Raw genomic sequence first — 16,058 nt, 5'->3', positions numbered from 1 at the left:
TCGTGGAATAGCAAACTGAGTTGAGTTCAGTATACTGGTAACTCCCTTGGCGGGTTCTTGGCATGGGGGTGATTCAACCTCGCATATATACAGCGTCTGGCTTGAGCCTGACTCTTTCATTCACGCGATTGATATGGCTGAATCCGGTGTTTAGTACGTGCCCCCAGTTAAGAGCGGTTGTGCAAGCCTTGCAATACTGACAGGGGGATAATTATGAGTTCGCCTCCTTTTTACAGGTGAGTGCTGCCGCTTTGTCCCACCACTGGCTTTCCCATATCTTCATTCCCACTAGCAGCGCGTATATTTCCCGTTCCACTGGCCGGTTTGCTAAGTAAAACACTAGCTCAACGGCTCTGAAACTACTCCCGCTTCACGAAAACGGATTCCCAGGATCTACAAAATCATTGACCTCAGACAATACTGGCATTCCTCTTGTTATGTCCAAGTTCCCACTCGGAGTTACCCTTCAAATCAGTCTCTGGCATATCGACCATCTCGTGCCTTTCCACGGTGACGGACACCCCTGGAGCTTGTCTCTCGTTCTAATGTGAATAAGGTGCGATCGTCAAGATAACCTCCATAGATCATAGAGGTGCAACCTCTCAAGTGCACAGGATGTGGACGTTAATAAGTCACTCACTCTGCCCGAAGGATTACTACCAGCAAGTAGCTTAGCGGCTGGTGACTTGAAGGATGCGATCGGCTCCTGAACGGTGCTTTCAGTCGGACATAGAGCCCGTCATCAGTTTAAATGTGGCGCATAGTGCGATGTGGTGCATGGAACACACGTTTGCCTCTGGTTCAACGTTGCCAACGCCCTGAGGAGCACATGAATTAACTATGTGCCACGCAAAGACGCCAGAGTAAAATACACATACGAATTTGTGTACAGCTTCGCAAGCGGCATGTTGAACATAAAGCTACTGATGACGATGCAAGCTAATTATGATATGGCCACGGAGGACGTAGGAAGTATATCTCACAGTCCACTGGGCTGAAGTTTTGAGAATCGAGCAGTAAACGTTAGTTTTCTGTCCGAATAGATGCAGTATTAAGTGCTCACCGAAGCCTCGAAGGCAATAACTATCCAAACTTTTATCAGCTACTGGTCTTAACATGAGATGTGTTGCGACGTACTGTCAGCCAAGTTGACCAGTGTTGTGATCAATCCGTTTGAGATGGTCCTGGATACGAGTGTTAGAGTTGATAGCAATAGCGAAAGTCATGAAAAAAATATTACATTCTGACCACACGATTGAGTGGGTCTGATTGCTGCGTGAAGTTGGCCGAGTGACGACGGAGATGCCATGTTATGACAATGGTAATACCAATATCCGCGACAGCCCCACCCGCTAGCCACAACACAAGAATGAAAGTGCCTTTTGGGAAGAGGGTCCACTCCTTCAGTATTCCGGCCGCAATGGCAGACTAAAACATAAGGGTTTTAGCAGACGGAAAATTAATATGTATGATGAAGACTTGCTCCGACTCCTCCGACTATCGAGGAGTAAAGCGAGTTAGTGTGGGGCCAGGTGGAGAAAGCCACGATACTTACGACCACAGCAGATAGTTGCAATCCCGATGGCTCCAACGATGAGCTTGCTTTTCGTTAATATCTAATCCAGACGCGCCAATACCGTTGAGATTGCTAAGACTCGCAGCCTACAAACTTGCTCACCCAAATTCGCCAGCAGAAAAAGCCCTAGGAAAACCGATCTTAACTCGAATTGCAGACGAGGCCCTGTCATTTTGATTCAAAGACTAACCTGCACTAAAGCAGCGATAATGCCAGTTATCGCAGGATCCGTACTAAGAAAAAAATATCATGAGCTCCGGTTTTCCAAATCAGTGGAGACATTTGTACAGGAATACTACACCAGGAATCGGTCTTGAGTGAGTTTATCTCGAGATGACTGCATGTATTACTTACGCCAGTTTGCAACGAGGAGTGCGTCCTCGTTGCCCTGCGCGACCACAATGTGAGCCGATGTCTCAGGCAAGACCAAGCACGACTTCCTACCCAATTATTGACAAGCACGTCATAAATCCTATCAAAAAAGAGTCAGTTCTCAGACGACATGATTAGAAGCTGTGAGCAGCGCTCATACCACCACATGTCAAAAATTGAGTTGGCTAATGCTGTGGTCAGAAGGTTGCCAGATTAGCGGACTGAAGGACCTACCAGTGTCAGCGACGAGTAGCAATGCGACCTGAGTGCAGAGATGAGCTATGGCAAGTGTAATCAATTGCATAGTACGTGCAAATAACTTGAGGCTCAATTTATCTCTACCAACGCAGGTTCAGTCAAGGAGCATATAGTTAAGAGCGTGTCTAACATGGTTGGAAAACGCACTGAGGGTAACGAGTGTAGTAGTAGAAGACCTAGGACACGGTAGGTATCAGCATAGCTCGGTCGAGTTTGCGCTCGTGTGTTGCACCTGAACGATCATGGCACCATAAAGAATCTACGTGGCATATTGATGGGTCAAATTCCGGGGAATTTGTAAAGACAGGCGATGACTGACTAGATTGAGGAAAATTCTAAATGTTCGGACGATGAGCTTCATGGTTTCTGATGTGAGTCTGGCTGTAATGTGGCCTACCCAATGAACGCAGGTCCATGACTAACCGCAGAGCGTCGTGTACGATCTAATGTCAGGGACACCGTAGTACTGATATAATAGACGCACTTACATGACGGATGCTGGAGATACCGCCATATTGATGGATGATATGACGCGGAGCTGGAAGCGAGGTGCAGAGGGATATGCCACTGCACCTCTACCCAGCCATACTTATACTGGCTCGTCATACTGAGACGAAGTTTGTGAAGATGTACGCAATGTTTCAGTGGCGCCAGAGTAACGGCAAAAGCCCATGAAAAAATACGCGAAGCAGACTTGATGGTCTTCCCAAGTGATTGCACGAGCTGCTATTCAATGGTAACGAGACGGGACATAACCATCACAAGAAGGTCCATGGGCAGCGCCATCGGGCACGCACTCTCGAAACACAATTTCAGGCCCGGGACAGCTCTATGATCACCGCGAGGGGTGAAAGCCAATGCGGAGTCATCGAGCGCCGAGTCCGTGACACCCGGTCCTTCGAAGCTACTCCAGTCCCGTATCCAGGTACTCAGAAGAAGAACATATGCACAGGTATCGACTAGTGGGTGCAAATCATCATAAAGGGTGGACTTCACGTCGATGGTGTTACGCCAATGTTACGCCACACTCGCTTCTACGCCGGTGCCTGTGAGAGATGCAAACAACGTTAGGTTTACGGTTACGACGAAAGCGAGTTTAGTATAACAGCATGCTAGAGGAGGAAGGGGAAGGGGGGAAAGGCTAGAGTCTTACGGCCATTGTAGGCCCAAGCCTTTCGGAGAGGCTGGGGATGCCTTCGAAGGGATGGCGGTGACGGTACACTGATAACGTTATAGTCGCGGCTAAAAGCCAGGATATCATGAGAAAGAAGTCAAACCTTCTGGAGGGAGTCTGAGCAACAGTGCAGTAAGTAACTCATCTCGAACCCAGCTGTTAAAGGGTGCTCGCTTGGTCCCTGCAGAAGTTGCTGGGCTCAGGGACCCGAGAGTAAGGCCGAGTTACGGTGGCTGAGAGTGAGCGGAGAGTGAGCGGAGCAGGAAAGCCACGCGCGTAACATAAGCGAAGTTGGTACCCATCTCTCTTCTCTCTGCCTTGCTCCGAAACGGTAGAATTCATCATTACTCTGTAGTACTCTGCTCCCTGATCACAATCTCTTCTGATGACAACCACCAAACGCAGTCACGGCAGGGTCATAGCCGGATGCCAGGAATCTCACCGAGAAACACAACGTACACGGTGCTAGTGTGGGAAGTTGGTGGGAAGAAGGTATTCCTCCCGCTTCCACCTCGGAGTCCGCACCTCCATGCTGGCCATCAATCGCCTGGATCAGCTGATAGAGGTATGGACTTGATTTTCACTTTGGCCCCGGAGTCCTAGATCCACCCATATGGAGGTCTTGCTCTTGGTGCGTAGAACAGTTTCTGGGTTGTGTCTTGTTTCAGGCAGACGCTTGGCGAGTTCATCCTATACACCAGTTTTCTTTCCACTGCATTGTTGCCACCGACGCGAGGTAGTCGGTGGTATTTGACTCTGCGTCGATGAGCCTGGCGGCCTGCTCATCGGCTGATTAGCATCGCCTGTGGTCACCATCAGAACACTCTCGTACCGTACGGTTCCATCCAGGAGGACCGGGCTGCTTTCTTTTGTCTTTTTACCAGGCGCAGCCGCCCCTTGGAATCTCGTAACAAAATCACCTGTTGAAAGCTCCTTCCTCGGGAGTATTTTAATGCGGGACTTCGATGGTGTACGATAGAGTTCTCGTATTCAGCGCTCAATATCTATTAGTGATCGATATACTCACGGGATGAGTAACCTGTTGTCTCCTGTCCAGGGTGCTTGGACTCGCTGTGGACTGAAATTACTTGGTGAATTACTTCCCGTCAATGTCAGTGTGCTGACCAGGCGCACTTCCTGAATGAGAATGCTGAACTTCGGTTGATAGTCGACGTGACCTCGTCTGAGCTCTGCATCTGAAAAGACGCTCAACCCCCCTTCCCAGACGAGAACCGCGTTCTCAGCTCAACTCTTCTGACTCCTGACACTTTCGCGAACTTGCACACTTCTTTCACATTCACACCTTGTCTGATCCGAGCATTCTACGACTAAATTGTATGCTGTTGCCCCCTCGCGCAGTCTGAAGCCTCTTCCAGACTGCACTCTGGCATCTAGTTTTCTGGAATCCGCACAAACGTCATGCAGTATCTTTATTCTAGCCAAATCTCACCGTGGTATATCAGACTCACCTTCTCATGTGGTATTGCAGTGGCATTGAGTCGGCTTCTTGACGTATCATATCAGTTGACTTGGACCTTCCATGGCGCTTCACCCGGACCCGAGCTCTGGCGACCCGTGTGCACATTCGGCGCTCCCGCAGTGTGGTGCTCTGTTTCTGGGTCCCGACCACAAGTCATAAATAAAACACCTCCATAGCAACATTACTCACTATCCTGCAATCCCTCATCAACCATGTCTTTTGACGCAATCAAGATCGCCGAAACTTGGCTCAGCAAGTTCTCTCGTAGCGTCCAGGACGCCGACTTACCAGCCCTCGTCTCTACCTTTCTTTCCAATGGCTGGCTCCGGGACAACCTCATCTTTACCTGGGATACCCGCTCGCTTTGTGGACCTGAAGCGATCACTGCATATCTTTCCACCACCCTCTCGAAGGCACAGCTCTCAAACTTCAATATCGTCGATGCGCCATATCTGAGCCCCACCTACGGTCCTCTCACTTTCGCCACTGTCGGGGTGTCGTTTGCCTTTACCTTCGATACTCCTATCGCCCATGGCCGTGGATACGCTAGATTGCTCCAGCACAACGACGAGTGGCAAGCTCTGTCAGTGTTCACCAAGATGTCCGACTTGAAGGGGCACGAGGAGCAGGGCGCAGAGCTTGGCTCATGGGGCAATCATACGTTGTCATTCGAGTCTGTCATGCGCGAGAGGAGAGCACAGATCGAAAGTGAACCTTGCGCTCTAATTGGTACGCCCTTTTCTTTGATGATTCCGCTCCCCTCTATTTACTAACATGATCTCCAGTTGGGGCTGGTCAGACTGGTTTGATGGCCGCTGCTCGCTTCAAACAGATGGGCATCCGGACGATAGTCATAGAGAAAAACGCGCGCGTTGGGGACAACTGGCGCGAGCGGTACCCAACCTTGACCCTTCATACGCCTAAAACGCATCATGCTTGTGAGTGTTATTATTTTACGGTTCATTTGTGTCCTATTCTCATAGTGATTTTGGCGACTAGTTTTGTATCATACATGTAAGTCGCTCAACCACTCTGTCTTATTGGAATATCACTGACCGTCTCGTAGTCCCAAGTACATGGCCGACTTATACACCACGAGATAAACTCAGGTGAGTATGCGGCCTCACTGAATTCGATATTAAGTTATGTAACTTACACTCGATTTAAATAGTGATTTCTTGGAATTTTACGCGACTGCTCAGGAGCTCGTCGTCTGGACGAACTCTACTCTCCTGCCTGGCCCGACTTACGATACCAAGACAAAGAAGTGGTTTATTATCATAGACCGGCATGGTACTGAAGTTCGTATCAACCCTTCCCACATCGTCCTGGCCGCTGGTGCTGTGGGCCCTCCCCACATCCCCAATGTCCCGTCTATCGACTCTTTCGCCGGAGATGTCCTTCACGCATCCAAATTTCGCGGGGCAGCTCCATACAAGGGGAAGCGTGTTGTTGTCATCGGCGCAGGCAACTCCTCCGCGGACATCTGCCAGGACTGTTGCTTCGAGGGCGCATCGTCTATCACCATGGTCCAAAGGTCATCTACGACGATCATGAAGAATGAGGCTATCTTAGACTTGATCATGGTCTCATTTCCGGAGGGCGTACCGACAGATGTCTTGGATTTTAAAGACTCGTCTATACCGTGGGGTTTACGCAGGGAAATGCTTCTTGAAATCAAAGGGGCTATCGCTGAGGCTCACCGGGAGATGCACGACGGCCTCAGAAGTCGGGGGTTAGACGTTAACTTGAGCGACGGTACTGGAACGTTTCTCCAATTCCATTCTAAGTATGGAGGTAAGCTATTTTTATCGCCTCGTGAAGTTCACTACTGACGCCCATCCGCCCAGGATATTGTATGTTTTCTGCCTTGGATATCCCTCTTTTATGGTACTGATGAGCGATATCTAGGGCAAGATGTAGGAACTGCGCAGCTTATTATCGACGGCAAGGTCGGCGTTAAGCATGGTGTCGAGGTCTCGCGGTGCACAGAGAAGACCGTCGTTTTCTCCGACGGGTCCGAGCTTGAGGCCGACGTCCTGATATTTGCGTCGGTGCTATCCCTCTCCGTTCCACCCCTACAAACCTGCTGACTTTATGGCATGATCATCAGAACCGGATACCAATCGTCTCTAGAAGCCTACAAGAAAATCTTCGACCCAGACTTGATCTCACAGACGCCTCACCTATGGGGTTTCGATGACGAAATGGAAGTCCGCGGCGTCTGGCGTGCCACTTCGCATCCCGGGGTGCGTTGTACTCAGTCGTCTCACTTCCCATGCAATAACTGACACTCTTTTATTAAGCTGTGGTATGCTGGAGGTGATTTTGGCATCTGTCGGACTGGCTCGAAGAATCTGGTAAGGAGTCGTCGGCGACACTCGTGAACACATGCTGATCAGCTGGCTTTCAGGCGCTTCTCATAAAGGCGACCGAGCTCGGGCTCAAATAAATGTATAAGACTCTGTGTAGACGCCATTTTGACGCTACGTGGCTTGTTTTAGACTGGTCGCACAAACTTATTCAATCTCCTATAAGCAGGGGCTAGGATCTCGAGAAAATCACCCCTCATGCCTGAGCGTGTGTAACACGCAGGACCTTTCGGGATGGGTCTGAAGGTGGGTCTTTATTCTCGACTCTGCGCGGCTCGCTCAAGATAAGAGTTCGACTTCCTTCGTAAGTAACTTTACGGACCCCGCGTCCTCGGCTACTCCATCTCTATGTCATCAGAAATCAGTCACTACAAGTGACGATGTGGCTTATATCGGCGTTTTTTTCCGCGAACTCTCAGGCCCCTAACAGACGGCATCCTCTCTTGCATGTCACCTCTAGTCGACCAAAACAACCACGTATGTATATGCAAAGCCGATTGTGCATTCTGTAACTTCTGGGTTTGTAAGGCGCCCTCTCGTCTTTTCCGAACTTCTTGCTCTTTACAAAATTGGCTTCTCGGGAAAATTGCACAAAGACAACATTGCTGCAAATCTTGCGTTCAGACGGCGTGATGGTTCAGTGCTTTACTCAAGACGATCCGGGGGACCTCATTATTATAAATGGATGATGGCGCTGGTTTGAAGACCTTCTCCGCCCGCGGTGGCACTGACCTACCACCCAGCTGGCGCAACCGTGTGCAGTGAGTCGCTGACCCTGACGGCGACATCGAAAAGGTTCAGCGCTCAGAGTCATCTGTATATCTCCTTCCGTGGACGTCATATGATGTGGTGTGGTCAAAAACTCCCGTAGGGTAGAAACGGCTACTATCGATTTTCTCCAGACGCGTGTCTTCTTGGTGGACTAGGGCACTGCTCCCTCATTTTGTTTTACGTTCAGAACTCATGTAAACTGGCGTAGGAAATAGGGACATTCTTCTGGGGTTTCAAAATCGCGAATCGTCGAAGGAAAAGGGCAGCGTAGATGAGAAAAAAGCTGGGATCATCGGTAGGGACAAAAAGTACGCTTGAATGCTCAATTTACCTTCCAATTGTATGCTGATTTTGACGCCATCGTTTTCTAGGCTTGGCCCTTCGTTCGAAAAGAAGTGGGCCCGTATCTTGGGGGGCTGTATGCAATATACTACGGCGCAACAACCTCCTACGCTTTGCAACCTTTGGCGAATGAAGACAGAAAAAAGAGAAACGTACCCGGCGGTACGCTGCGGAAGGAAGGTACTTGACGCAAAGACCACCTGGCCTCCTGACTTCTCAACTTCTTCTGGCATCCACGGTCGACCCTACGGCTTCTCGCCGGTTAAGTATCAAACCAATCTCGACTGTCGAGATATTGACAATTGCAAAGATCCTCGCTTCCTCTTCCGGGGATACAGGTTTAGGCATTATAAAAGTCTCAGACCCCCTTGCTTCGAGTTCTGACCGTTCCCGGCACAAGGAGCGTTTTTCGCAGCATCACAAGTCCACCTTTCTTTTTCACTCTCAGTTGAAGACTCCTGCCATCATGACCGTCACAAGGGACCCAAGCTATGCGCTGTATGGAACAGAGGCAAGGGCTTGAACTGTGGTGAATCCGCTCTTGTACTCTGACACCATCATTCTATCTTTATGAAGGACTACACCTCGGAGTTTGGCAGGTGTGCCCTGTAACGCGTTGCCCATGAAAGTGCCCTTTTGCTCATGTAACCCAGGTTAGATGCCCAACATAATGGAGTCGCTGAATACATGGGCCCTCACATCACGGAGGCGCCTATCGGCTCTCCACAAAGGATACTTGAGGTCGGGTGAGTAGGCCGATATGCCTGTTTTGGGATACTTACGGTATAGTAACTTGCTCGTCTTCAATGCAGCTCCGGGTCCGGGGCATGGTAAGACATGTTTATCACAGTTGCACTCAGGCTGTGGCAGTACCGACAATCTCAACAGGGCCATACAGGCCGCAACGCAGTTCCCGAAGGCAGAGGTTGTGGCGATTGATATAGTTCCTCTGCCAGACCGGTGAGCAGATTTCCTTTCCATACTACCCCCGTACAGGAGATACCATCGGCCTCCTTTTTCTCTTACCACGGCTTTGACAGACCAATGCCAGCCAATATCACGTATCAAAAGGTTAACATTGTTGACCATATCCCATTCGATTCCGAAACTTTCGACGTCGTCCACACGCGCTTTGTTCTTCTTCATGTATGTCTACACACTAGCACCACTTCGCACGTCACAGAGGCGCTGATGTAAATTGCGATGTTACTCAGCTACCGCATGCCCACGCGATCATACCTCGCCTCATTGAACTCGTCAAACCGGGAGGTTACCTTCTCATCGAGGACGTTGACTTAACCGGGGACTACAGTGGCTTTGGTCCGGGAATGCGACGCTGCATGACCTCCGCGTTTTTAGGATACATGCGCTCTCAAGGCCAGGATCCAGCGTTTGGCTCACACATTTGGGGATGTCTGAAGAAATCGAGCGCCTTCGATAAGATTCAGATGGATCACGCCATGGTGCCTTTGAATCCAGCTCATGACGACCGTAAGTTTCATTTGTTCCTCATGTCCGAGCCCCTGTGTCACTTGCTTACGCGTTTCGCCGGACCATGCTTGGAAAACTGTGAACATTGATTTGTTCGTTCATAGAGAGCGCGCTCGCGAATCTTGGACGAACCATGAAGGTCGGGCTTACAGGAAGTCTAACGAACGTACCGAGCACGGCAGCATTCGCCGCGGTACACACTCCAGAGATCCAGCAGGGCTGGATGGATGAGGTGAACGACTCGGATTGGGAGTATGCTTTTGGATTCTATGCAGTTTGGGCCCGAAAATGCTCTAGGGCGAAGAGTCGTTCCTGATGTATCTTTTGTTCTTAGCAAGTTCTTAGTGTATTTTTAGTGTTATCACCTACACGGCGTATGATGTCGCTAATCACTTGTGACACACGCACCCATCTGTGGACTCGGATGTCCCGGAGATTGTATAGGCGTAGTGGCAAGGCCCTCCTAGATGAAGATTTGAGCTATATGTATGGAAAAGAGCCCGCGAGTCGGAAGTTATTTCATGATGAAATCAATCCCCAAAACGAGCAGGTCATATTCTTGCTGGATGATATTAGTAACGGCATTCAGAAACCAAAGGCGTACATTGTGATCAGAACATCCTCAAAGTGGACTTTTCAATAACCATCGTTGCACGATGTAGAGGTGCTGTCTCATCGTTTGTGCCTTTGTTTTCCCGACAGTAATTACGGGATATGGATCGGCGAGATACAGCCTAGCGATGAGGATTAAGAGAGGCTAAGATAGAAATGACGGTGCGTATCCTAATCTCCGACGTTTATGACATTGACCAAACGTATGTTGTGCGTTGAATTGCTTACACACTGAGCAGAAGACTTGGCAAAGCGAAAGTATATTACATCTGGCTATTATCGTCATACGCGAGGTGACATAGATGTGCCTCAGGAATATTGGAAAGAGAGACGGCCCACGTAGATTAGTCCTGATATATTTCGATAGTCGGCCGATACCCATACCACCTCGCGCCATCGTGAATGCAGAATTGGGACATGTCATATCATTCAGACTGGTCATTCAATGGCAGTCTGCTAAAGATACCTTTAATGGCATCGCATTGCCTTTATCCATCCCTCCTGCCATTGTGGGCAGCGTTACTCCTCGCTCTTCACCGGTCCTCCGCGCGCAGTCCGTCGTGTCGAAAGTCAAGTGCGTGATCAACTCGAACAAGAAAGTCTGCATCTCGGTGACACTACATGCCCATATTTGTTATGATGTTTGGTGGAAGGTCAGGAAAAATTGTGGATATAATGGATGCTTTGGAGTAGTTGGCTGAATAACGCACGCAAATCGCCACCCAAGACAAGCACGATGGCCAGTCCCAAACGACATCCTACAACAAGACAAGTCGTAATATCAATAGACAGGAGTGTGTATTTCAGTTGCAAATTTGCTCACAAATTGCCAAATACCCCAACGTTCGCGTCAACAGAGGCAGCGTTGAAGGTTCCGTCCAACCACCTCTCTGGCCTCCAAACGTCTGCATCCTCACCCCATATGTCTTTGTTGCTAAAATGCCAACGGTAGCTGTGAATATATTTCCTAGCAGCAGGCAATATGGCAACGAAAACAATCCTCATACTTACAAATTATACGCCACATCGGAGATAATGATCCGAAGACCTTTTCGTATTGGGATCTCCTTCATGACTTTCCCCGACGTGGCACTTATAGGCTTTGATAATGGTAAGACGTCGTCCTGGGTGGCTTTACGAGATAGGTGGGGTACGACAGTATCAAAACGGAGAGTCTCCTGAATGACTCATCCAGTCAATGCGCTCTCTACAGAAATTGGTAACAACATACCTTGATCACAGCGTTGAAATACGGCAACTCATCCATCTCGGTCGTTGTAACCTCACGACCCTCAGAGCGTGCATCCGCACGTGCCCTCTGCAATTCCTCACGAAGTTTACCCTGCTCCATAGAGTGTTTCGCAAGCTCACAGAGAATATAAACGAGGGACTTGGTAATCGTCTCATAGCCAGCACCTAAGATTGTGCTATGAGAGGTTTGAGTTAGTTGTTTAGAGCAAAAGAAATCATCAGGAAGACTGACGCTACTTGGGGGAGAAGCTCCTCGTCCGTCAGACGTAGCTTCTCGTTTTCCATTGCGTTCGCCCTGACTTCTCCCCACAGAAGGATTAGATTAGAACCACAGACGAAGCAAAGGGGTAACTTGCCGATTAAGCTCAAAATATCTCTCCCAACCCTTCCTTCCTCCAATGCCGCCGCCTTTGATTTGAGGAGCTTCCTCGCCACCTCATTTGACACCTCAACATGATTCTTTAGAGACCTTAGCCTGTTTGAACGAAGGTACGCTATAATATCAAGAAATTGAGCAGGAATATGCGTCATCACGCCTTGAACGAATATTTTGCTGTCAGACTGTGGTCCGAGTCCTCCTGTCCTAAATTGTAGGATACAGCAGTCAGCGCCATACTTTGGACTAAAGGCCTAAGAAAATTGATGCAAACGATGAAAAAGAAACGTACGTGAAGTGGTGCAACGAGTCTGCCAACTCATTATCCTTTCGATGTAGAGCGCCAAAATCATATTCAAAGGCGGCCTTTCCGAGGGAATCGAGTGTGGCGCGGCCAAGGATGGTTGACATGTCAATGGTTTTGGAACCCTGATTCAGCAACAAGGAATCGCGAAGCAGCTGTACCAACTAGCGAAGCGTAAACCAATCAGATAAGGCAAGATGCGGAGGAGCGACTTCGTACACTCTGCGCACTGGCTTTGAAAATTGGCATGAGAGCCTGGCTCTCAGGACTGCCAAAAGCAACTAAAAGAATGCGGCGTTGACAATGGTGGTCCGCTCCTATGAGTGTTAGGCCAGTTAATCATTTTATGTGGAATCAGGAAAGACAGGTCATAGCATTACCTTCGGCACCATGGACACCCTTCCCAGTAGCCATGTTGGGCAAGAAGCGCGTACCATATGGCTTCACGAAGCGATATCTAGAAGTCTGTAAAATGTACTGGATTGCCTTTGGATCCGAAATGAGAAGGCAATCCTCCTGTTCGTATGAGAGGTCAGAGGACGCCAAACCTAAAGGCATGGGTGCAAGAGGATCGGGTAGACCTACTGCTAGAGGCGCCTTGAAGCGAACGATACCTCCAAATTGATCCTGCCACTTCTTATCAAACTCGACAGCTTGTTCGCCCATTAATTGTCGCAGATTCCCTGGCGAATAATTAGAATATTGGGGAGACGTTTACTATAGGTGATGGACATGACGCTTACCAAGCCAGAATGATTCTGGGCCAGGTCCGGGGATGTCAGCGATCGAGATAGCAGTGAAGCGCAGGTAGACCCATCGCAATAGCAAGGCACCGATGGAGAAGCCTACAATACGTGACGGAGAGAGTGGAATGCCCAGGAGATCCAAAAGTGAGAAAGCCATAGCGAGCAAAGGTCTGGGTAGGTGAAGGCTGAGAGCAATCACTTGAGGTGCGAAACGAAACTAAACTTCGCTTACTGTCGAGTGGGTGCTCTATTAGTATGTACAACGAACCCCTGTCAGATGAGCGCCGAACAACACCTACCTAAAGGCATGATCTGAGGTTTATTCTGCCTCAGAACGTACTCTCCGGTCTTGCTTGACCCCCAGTCGGACATTACATCCCACACAAGCTTCCAAGGGATTCAGGATCGATGATCAAGGCTCTAAAATCGGGAAAGAAGTGTGTGATGAGCCCCATTGAACCGCTGCAAATGACTGAGATACAAAACATCATGGCAGAGACAAGGATAGCAAGGGTGCCAAGGATGTGGAAGCCCGGTCATTTGACTTAGCGAACATACGAAGACACAGCCGAAAATCGGAGGTACGTCCTTCCATATGCTTCTATGGCCACAGTATTCACACGTCGCCCGGTTGAGCCTCTATTCATGCAAACATGAATCTCACCCGAACTTTCTCGAGATTCTTCCCGCAGTCTGCTAGAGCTCCTCGGCCAGTTCGACCTGCGCATCATGTCTCGCGTCTACGATTTCCCCGAATAGTACCAACCACTTGCCTTGATATACTTCCAGATTCGCTTCTACCTTTCGAGAATGGGCTCCTCAGGCATGAGTGTATCCGTCTTACGCTCTGAGGGCGAGACAGGTAAAGAACAGTTTGCTGTTGCCCTGTCAATCGGGTTCGTGCGAGAATAACTGATATAGATGCTGTATTGAGAACAAACAGGCTAGAAGACTTCCCGCTTGATAAGACATTGCCTGTGTGGGGGCTGCTAAATTGCGACATCGTGGAATGAGCACCCATTGACGGTTTGCACAGGGCAATTAGAAAGAATCTCTACCGGTAATCGAGCGACATGCGGATACGACGTACGCTGACTATACGGCAAACATCAGAGCACGAAAGCCTGTCCAATTTCATCGTGAGGAAACTCGCCATTCGCGCGAAGATACTTAAAGAGGCTTATGTGAGTAGTAGAAAGTTCAGTGTCACAGTAAAGAAGGAGTGTCATGGGAGTGACGTACTTAATGGACATGCTGTACGACATGCTGCCCTTTATCTGCCCAAACCCCTTCGTCCCAATCTACAGAAATAGAACGATCAGTTATGAGTAGGAAGCATAACCAAATACGCTTCACAGCACTGTTGACTAGTACTAGTATATGCCGAAGGGAACGCATGGATTCGAGACGTGCCCGCTTCGATCTCGAAGCTCAACGCCACACTAGACCTCTGCTCTCTCCACGGCACCACTAGAGGTTATGCGCAGAGGAAAGAAGCATACGAGCCGACCGTATATCTCGGAGAAATTGAACGCGTGGAGCGATTAGTAGTATCCGACTCCAGATTTGATCATGATCAAGTGCAGAACAGGTCTGCGATAGTGAGGCTCTTCGACATCCACCCGGCTGTCCGCGTTCAACGTTTAGCGCCTACGGCACACTTTTCTGGGCCTTTCCCCGACGCACCCTCCATAGTGACTAGACGCGAACTTCGAGATTGAGCGAACGCCGCCAATAAGTAACTTATTCAGAACCGGATCGATGGGGCTTCAAGCTTCAAGGCTCCAAAGAATATTTGAATCTGCAGGCAAGAGAAGGGCAAGCGATGAGCAAGAACAGAGCAGTGTGCACAGGAACTCGAGGAAGACGGTCCTCAAGCTGACGACTGGTTCGGCAATCCTAGGAACGCTAGGAGTCGACGCGCTGCACCTACTACAGGCCCTCGCGATCGCAGTAAGAGTGGTGGTGGTGGTGGTGGTAGTGGGAGTGGATTTGGACAGGGACCAGCACCAGCACCTACAAAGAAGATGACATTCGGCAACTTTGGCCAGAAACAAGCGGATTCATTTTCTCCAAGCTTCAAGCCGTGGACTCGGACGCGACTCAGTATGGGAGGACGGTCTAGGAATTCGAAGCAGGCAAGCCTGGCAGAGGGGCTGCAGGAACTCCAGATGTAACGGTTAACCAAGCGCAGAACAGCCTAGAGATCTGAGTGAGCTGAGCAGGATGCCACGGTCGTAGGTCGTAGCTTCACAAGACGATTGAATGGATGGGTGTTGTGTTTTATGCTTGTCAACTCTTTGTTAACTTCAACTTGCGAAAGTCCGAGTCCGGCAAAATCCGGGGGTCTAGGTGGGTGGCGGTGGCGTAGTGCCTTCCGAGTTCTTCCACCATCCAACCACTCCTTCAACAAACTGAGGACAGCGATAATTTCTTCGAAGTTCCAGTTTCGCGATCCTACCCCCTACAACCCCCAACGATTCCACCCACAGGGACTTGCGCACACAACGGTCAACCTAACAAACGATCATGCCTACACTAGTACTGGCATGGGACAAATCGTCCACCCCAAGCTCAAGCCGCAAACCAAAATCAGTGATTCGAACTTCTAATTCTAATTTTCTCATTCCATCCCCTTAAATACTCAAAACCGACACATAAAGAGAAAAGGCGGGGGATAGGTATGAAGTTATGAACTACGGAGCAGATATGACATACGTACATAAGACAGAGGCGGACGCGAGAGAGCATAGCATAAGCTTAAGAGGGATCCGAACGAGGACGAGGATTGTGTGGGGCGAAGGTGAAGGGATGAAGGGATGAGGGGATGAATGGTAGTTGTGTATGTATGCAGGTAGGTAGGTAGGTGAATGCATTCTAAATGTAAAGCGACCGGGACCGAAGACGGGCAGACATGGAACGAAGGAAGATGG

At 49.4% G+C, this 16,058-nt stretch overlaps 4 protein-coding genes across 4 annotated transcripts; 2 read left to right on the top strand and 2 right to left on the bottom strand.

Annotated features, from left to right (window-relative positions):
* Nucleotides 1–410: 410 nt before the first annotated feature.
* Nucleotides 411–2,720, bottom strand: STEHIDRAFT_154437 (uncharacterized protein; the record flags this gene model as incomplete). Its single annotated transcript, XM_007301634.1, has 17 exons — nt 411–542; nt 641–716; nt 789–818; nt 879–923; nt 984–994; nt 1,064–1,083; nt 1,138–1,184; nt 1,241–1,428; nt 1,767–1,809; nt 1,865–1,871; nt 1,931–1,964; nt 2,021–2,048; nt 2,354–2,382; nt 2,439–2,465; nt 2,526–2,541; nt 2,604–2,624; nt 2,695–2,720. The coding sequence occupies 17 exons, from the start codon at nt 2,718–2,720 to the stop codon at nt 411–413; spliced, it is 780 nt and encodes a 259-aa protein (XP_007301696.1).
* Nucleotides 2,721–5,072: 2,352 nt separating this feature from the next.
* On the top strand, nt 5,073–7,312 carry STEHIDRAFT_145608 (FAD/NAD-P-binding domain-containing protein; the record flags this gene model as incomplete). Its single annotated transcript, XM_007301633.1, has 10 exons — nt 5,073–5,589; nt 5,646–5,798; nt 5,860–5,874; nt 5,927–5,969; nt 6,032–6,657; nt 6,711–6,716; nt 6,772–6,910; nt 6,974–7,109; nt 7,167–7,220; nt 7,274–7,312. The coding sequence occupies 10 exons, from the start codon at nt 5,073–5,075 to the stop codon at nt 7,310–7,312; spliced, it is 1,728 nt and encodes a 575-aa protein (XP_007301695.1).
* Nucleotides 7,313–8,915: 1,603 nt separating this feature from the next.
* On the top strand, nt 8,916–10,152 carry STEHIDRAFT_154435 (S-adenosyl-L-methionine-dependent methyltransferase; the record flags this gene model as incomplete). Its single annotated transcript, XM_007301632.1, has 7 exons — nt 8,916–8,944; nt 8,999–9,091; nt 9,158–9,175; nt 9,234–9,305; nt 9,386–9,491; nt 9,560–9,836; nt 9,941–10,152. 7 exons carry the CDS (start codon nt 8,916–8,918, stop codon nt 10,150–10,152), a joined length of 807 nt encoding a protein of 268 aa, XP_007301694.1.
* Nucleotides 10,153–10,776: 624 nt separating this feature from the next.
* STEHIDRAFT_93654 (cytochrome P450) lies at nt 10,777–13,289 on the bottom strand. Its single transcript, XM_007301631.1, has 12 exons — nt 13,123–13,289; nt 12,965–13,062; nt 12,760–12,895; nt 12,599–12,696; nt 12,368–12,543; nt 12,056–12,282; nt 11,932–11,998; nt 11,680–11,875; nt 11,460–11,626; nt 11,272–11,382; nt 11,159–11,206; nt 10,777–11,065 (listed from the first exon to the last, which is right to left on the bottom strand). Exons 1-12 carry the CDS (start codon nt 13,280–13,282, stop codon nt 10,891–10,893), a joined length of 1,659 nt encoding a protein of 552 aa, XP_007301693.1. The 5' UTR covers nt 13,283–13,289; the 3' UTR covers nt 10,777–10,890.
* Between the last annotated feature and the right edge of the window lie 2,769 nt (nt 13,290–16,058).

This window comes from Stereum hirsutum, assembly GCF_000264905.1.
Source record: "Stereum hirsutum FP-91666 SS1 unplaced genomic scaffold STEHIscaffold_4, whole genome shotgun sequence".
Taxonomy (NCBI): domain Eukaryota; kingdom Fungi; phylum Basidiomycota; class Agaricomycetes; order Russulales; family Stereaceae; genus Stereum; species Stereum hirsutum.
Note: the sequence above shows the minus strand (reverse complement) of the source record. Positions and strands in the feature narration are given on the sequence as shown.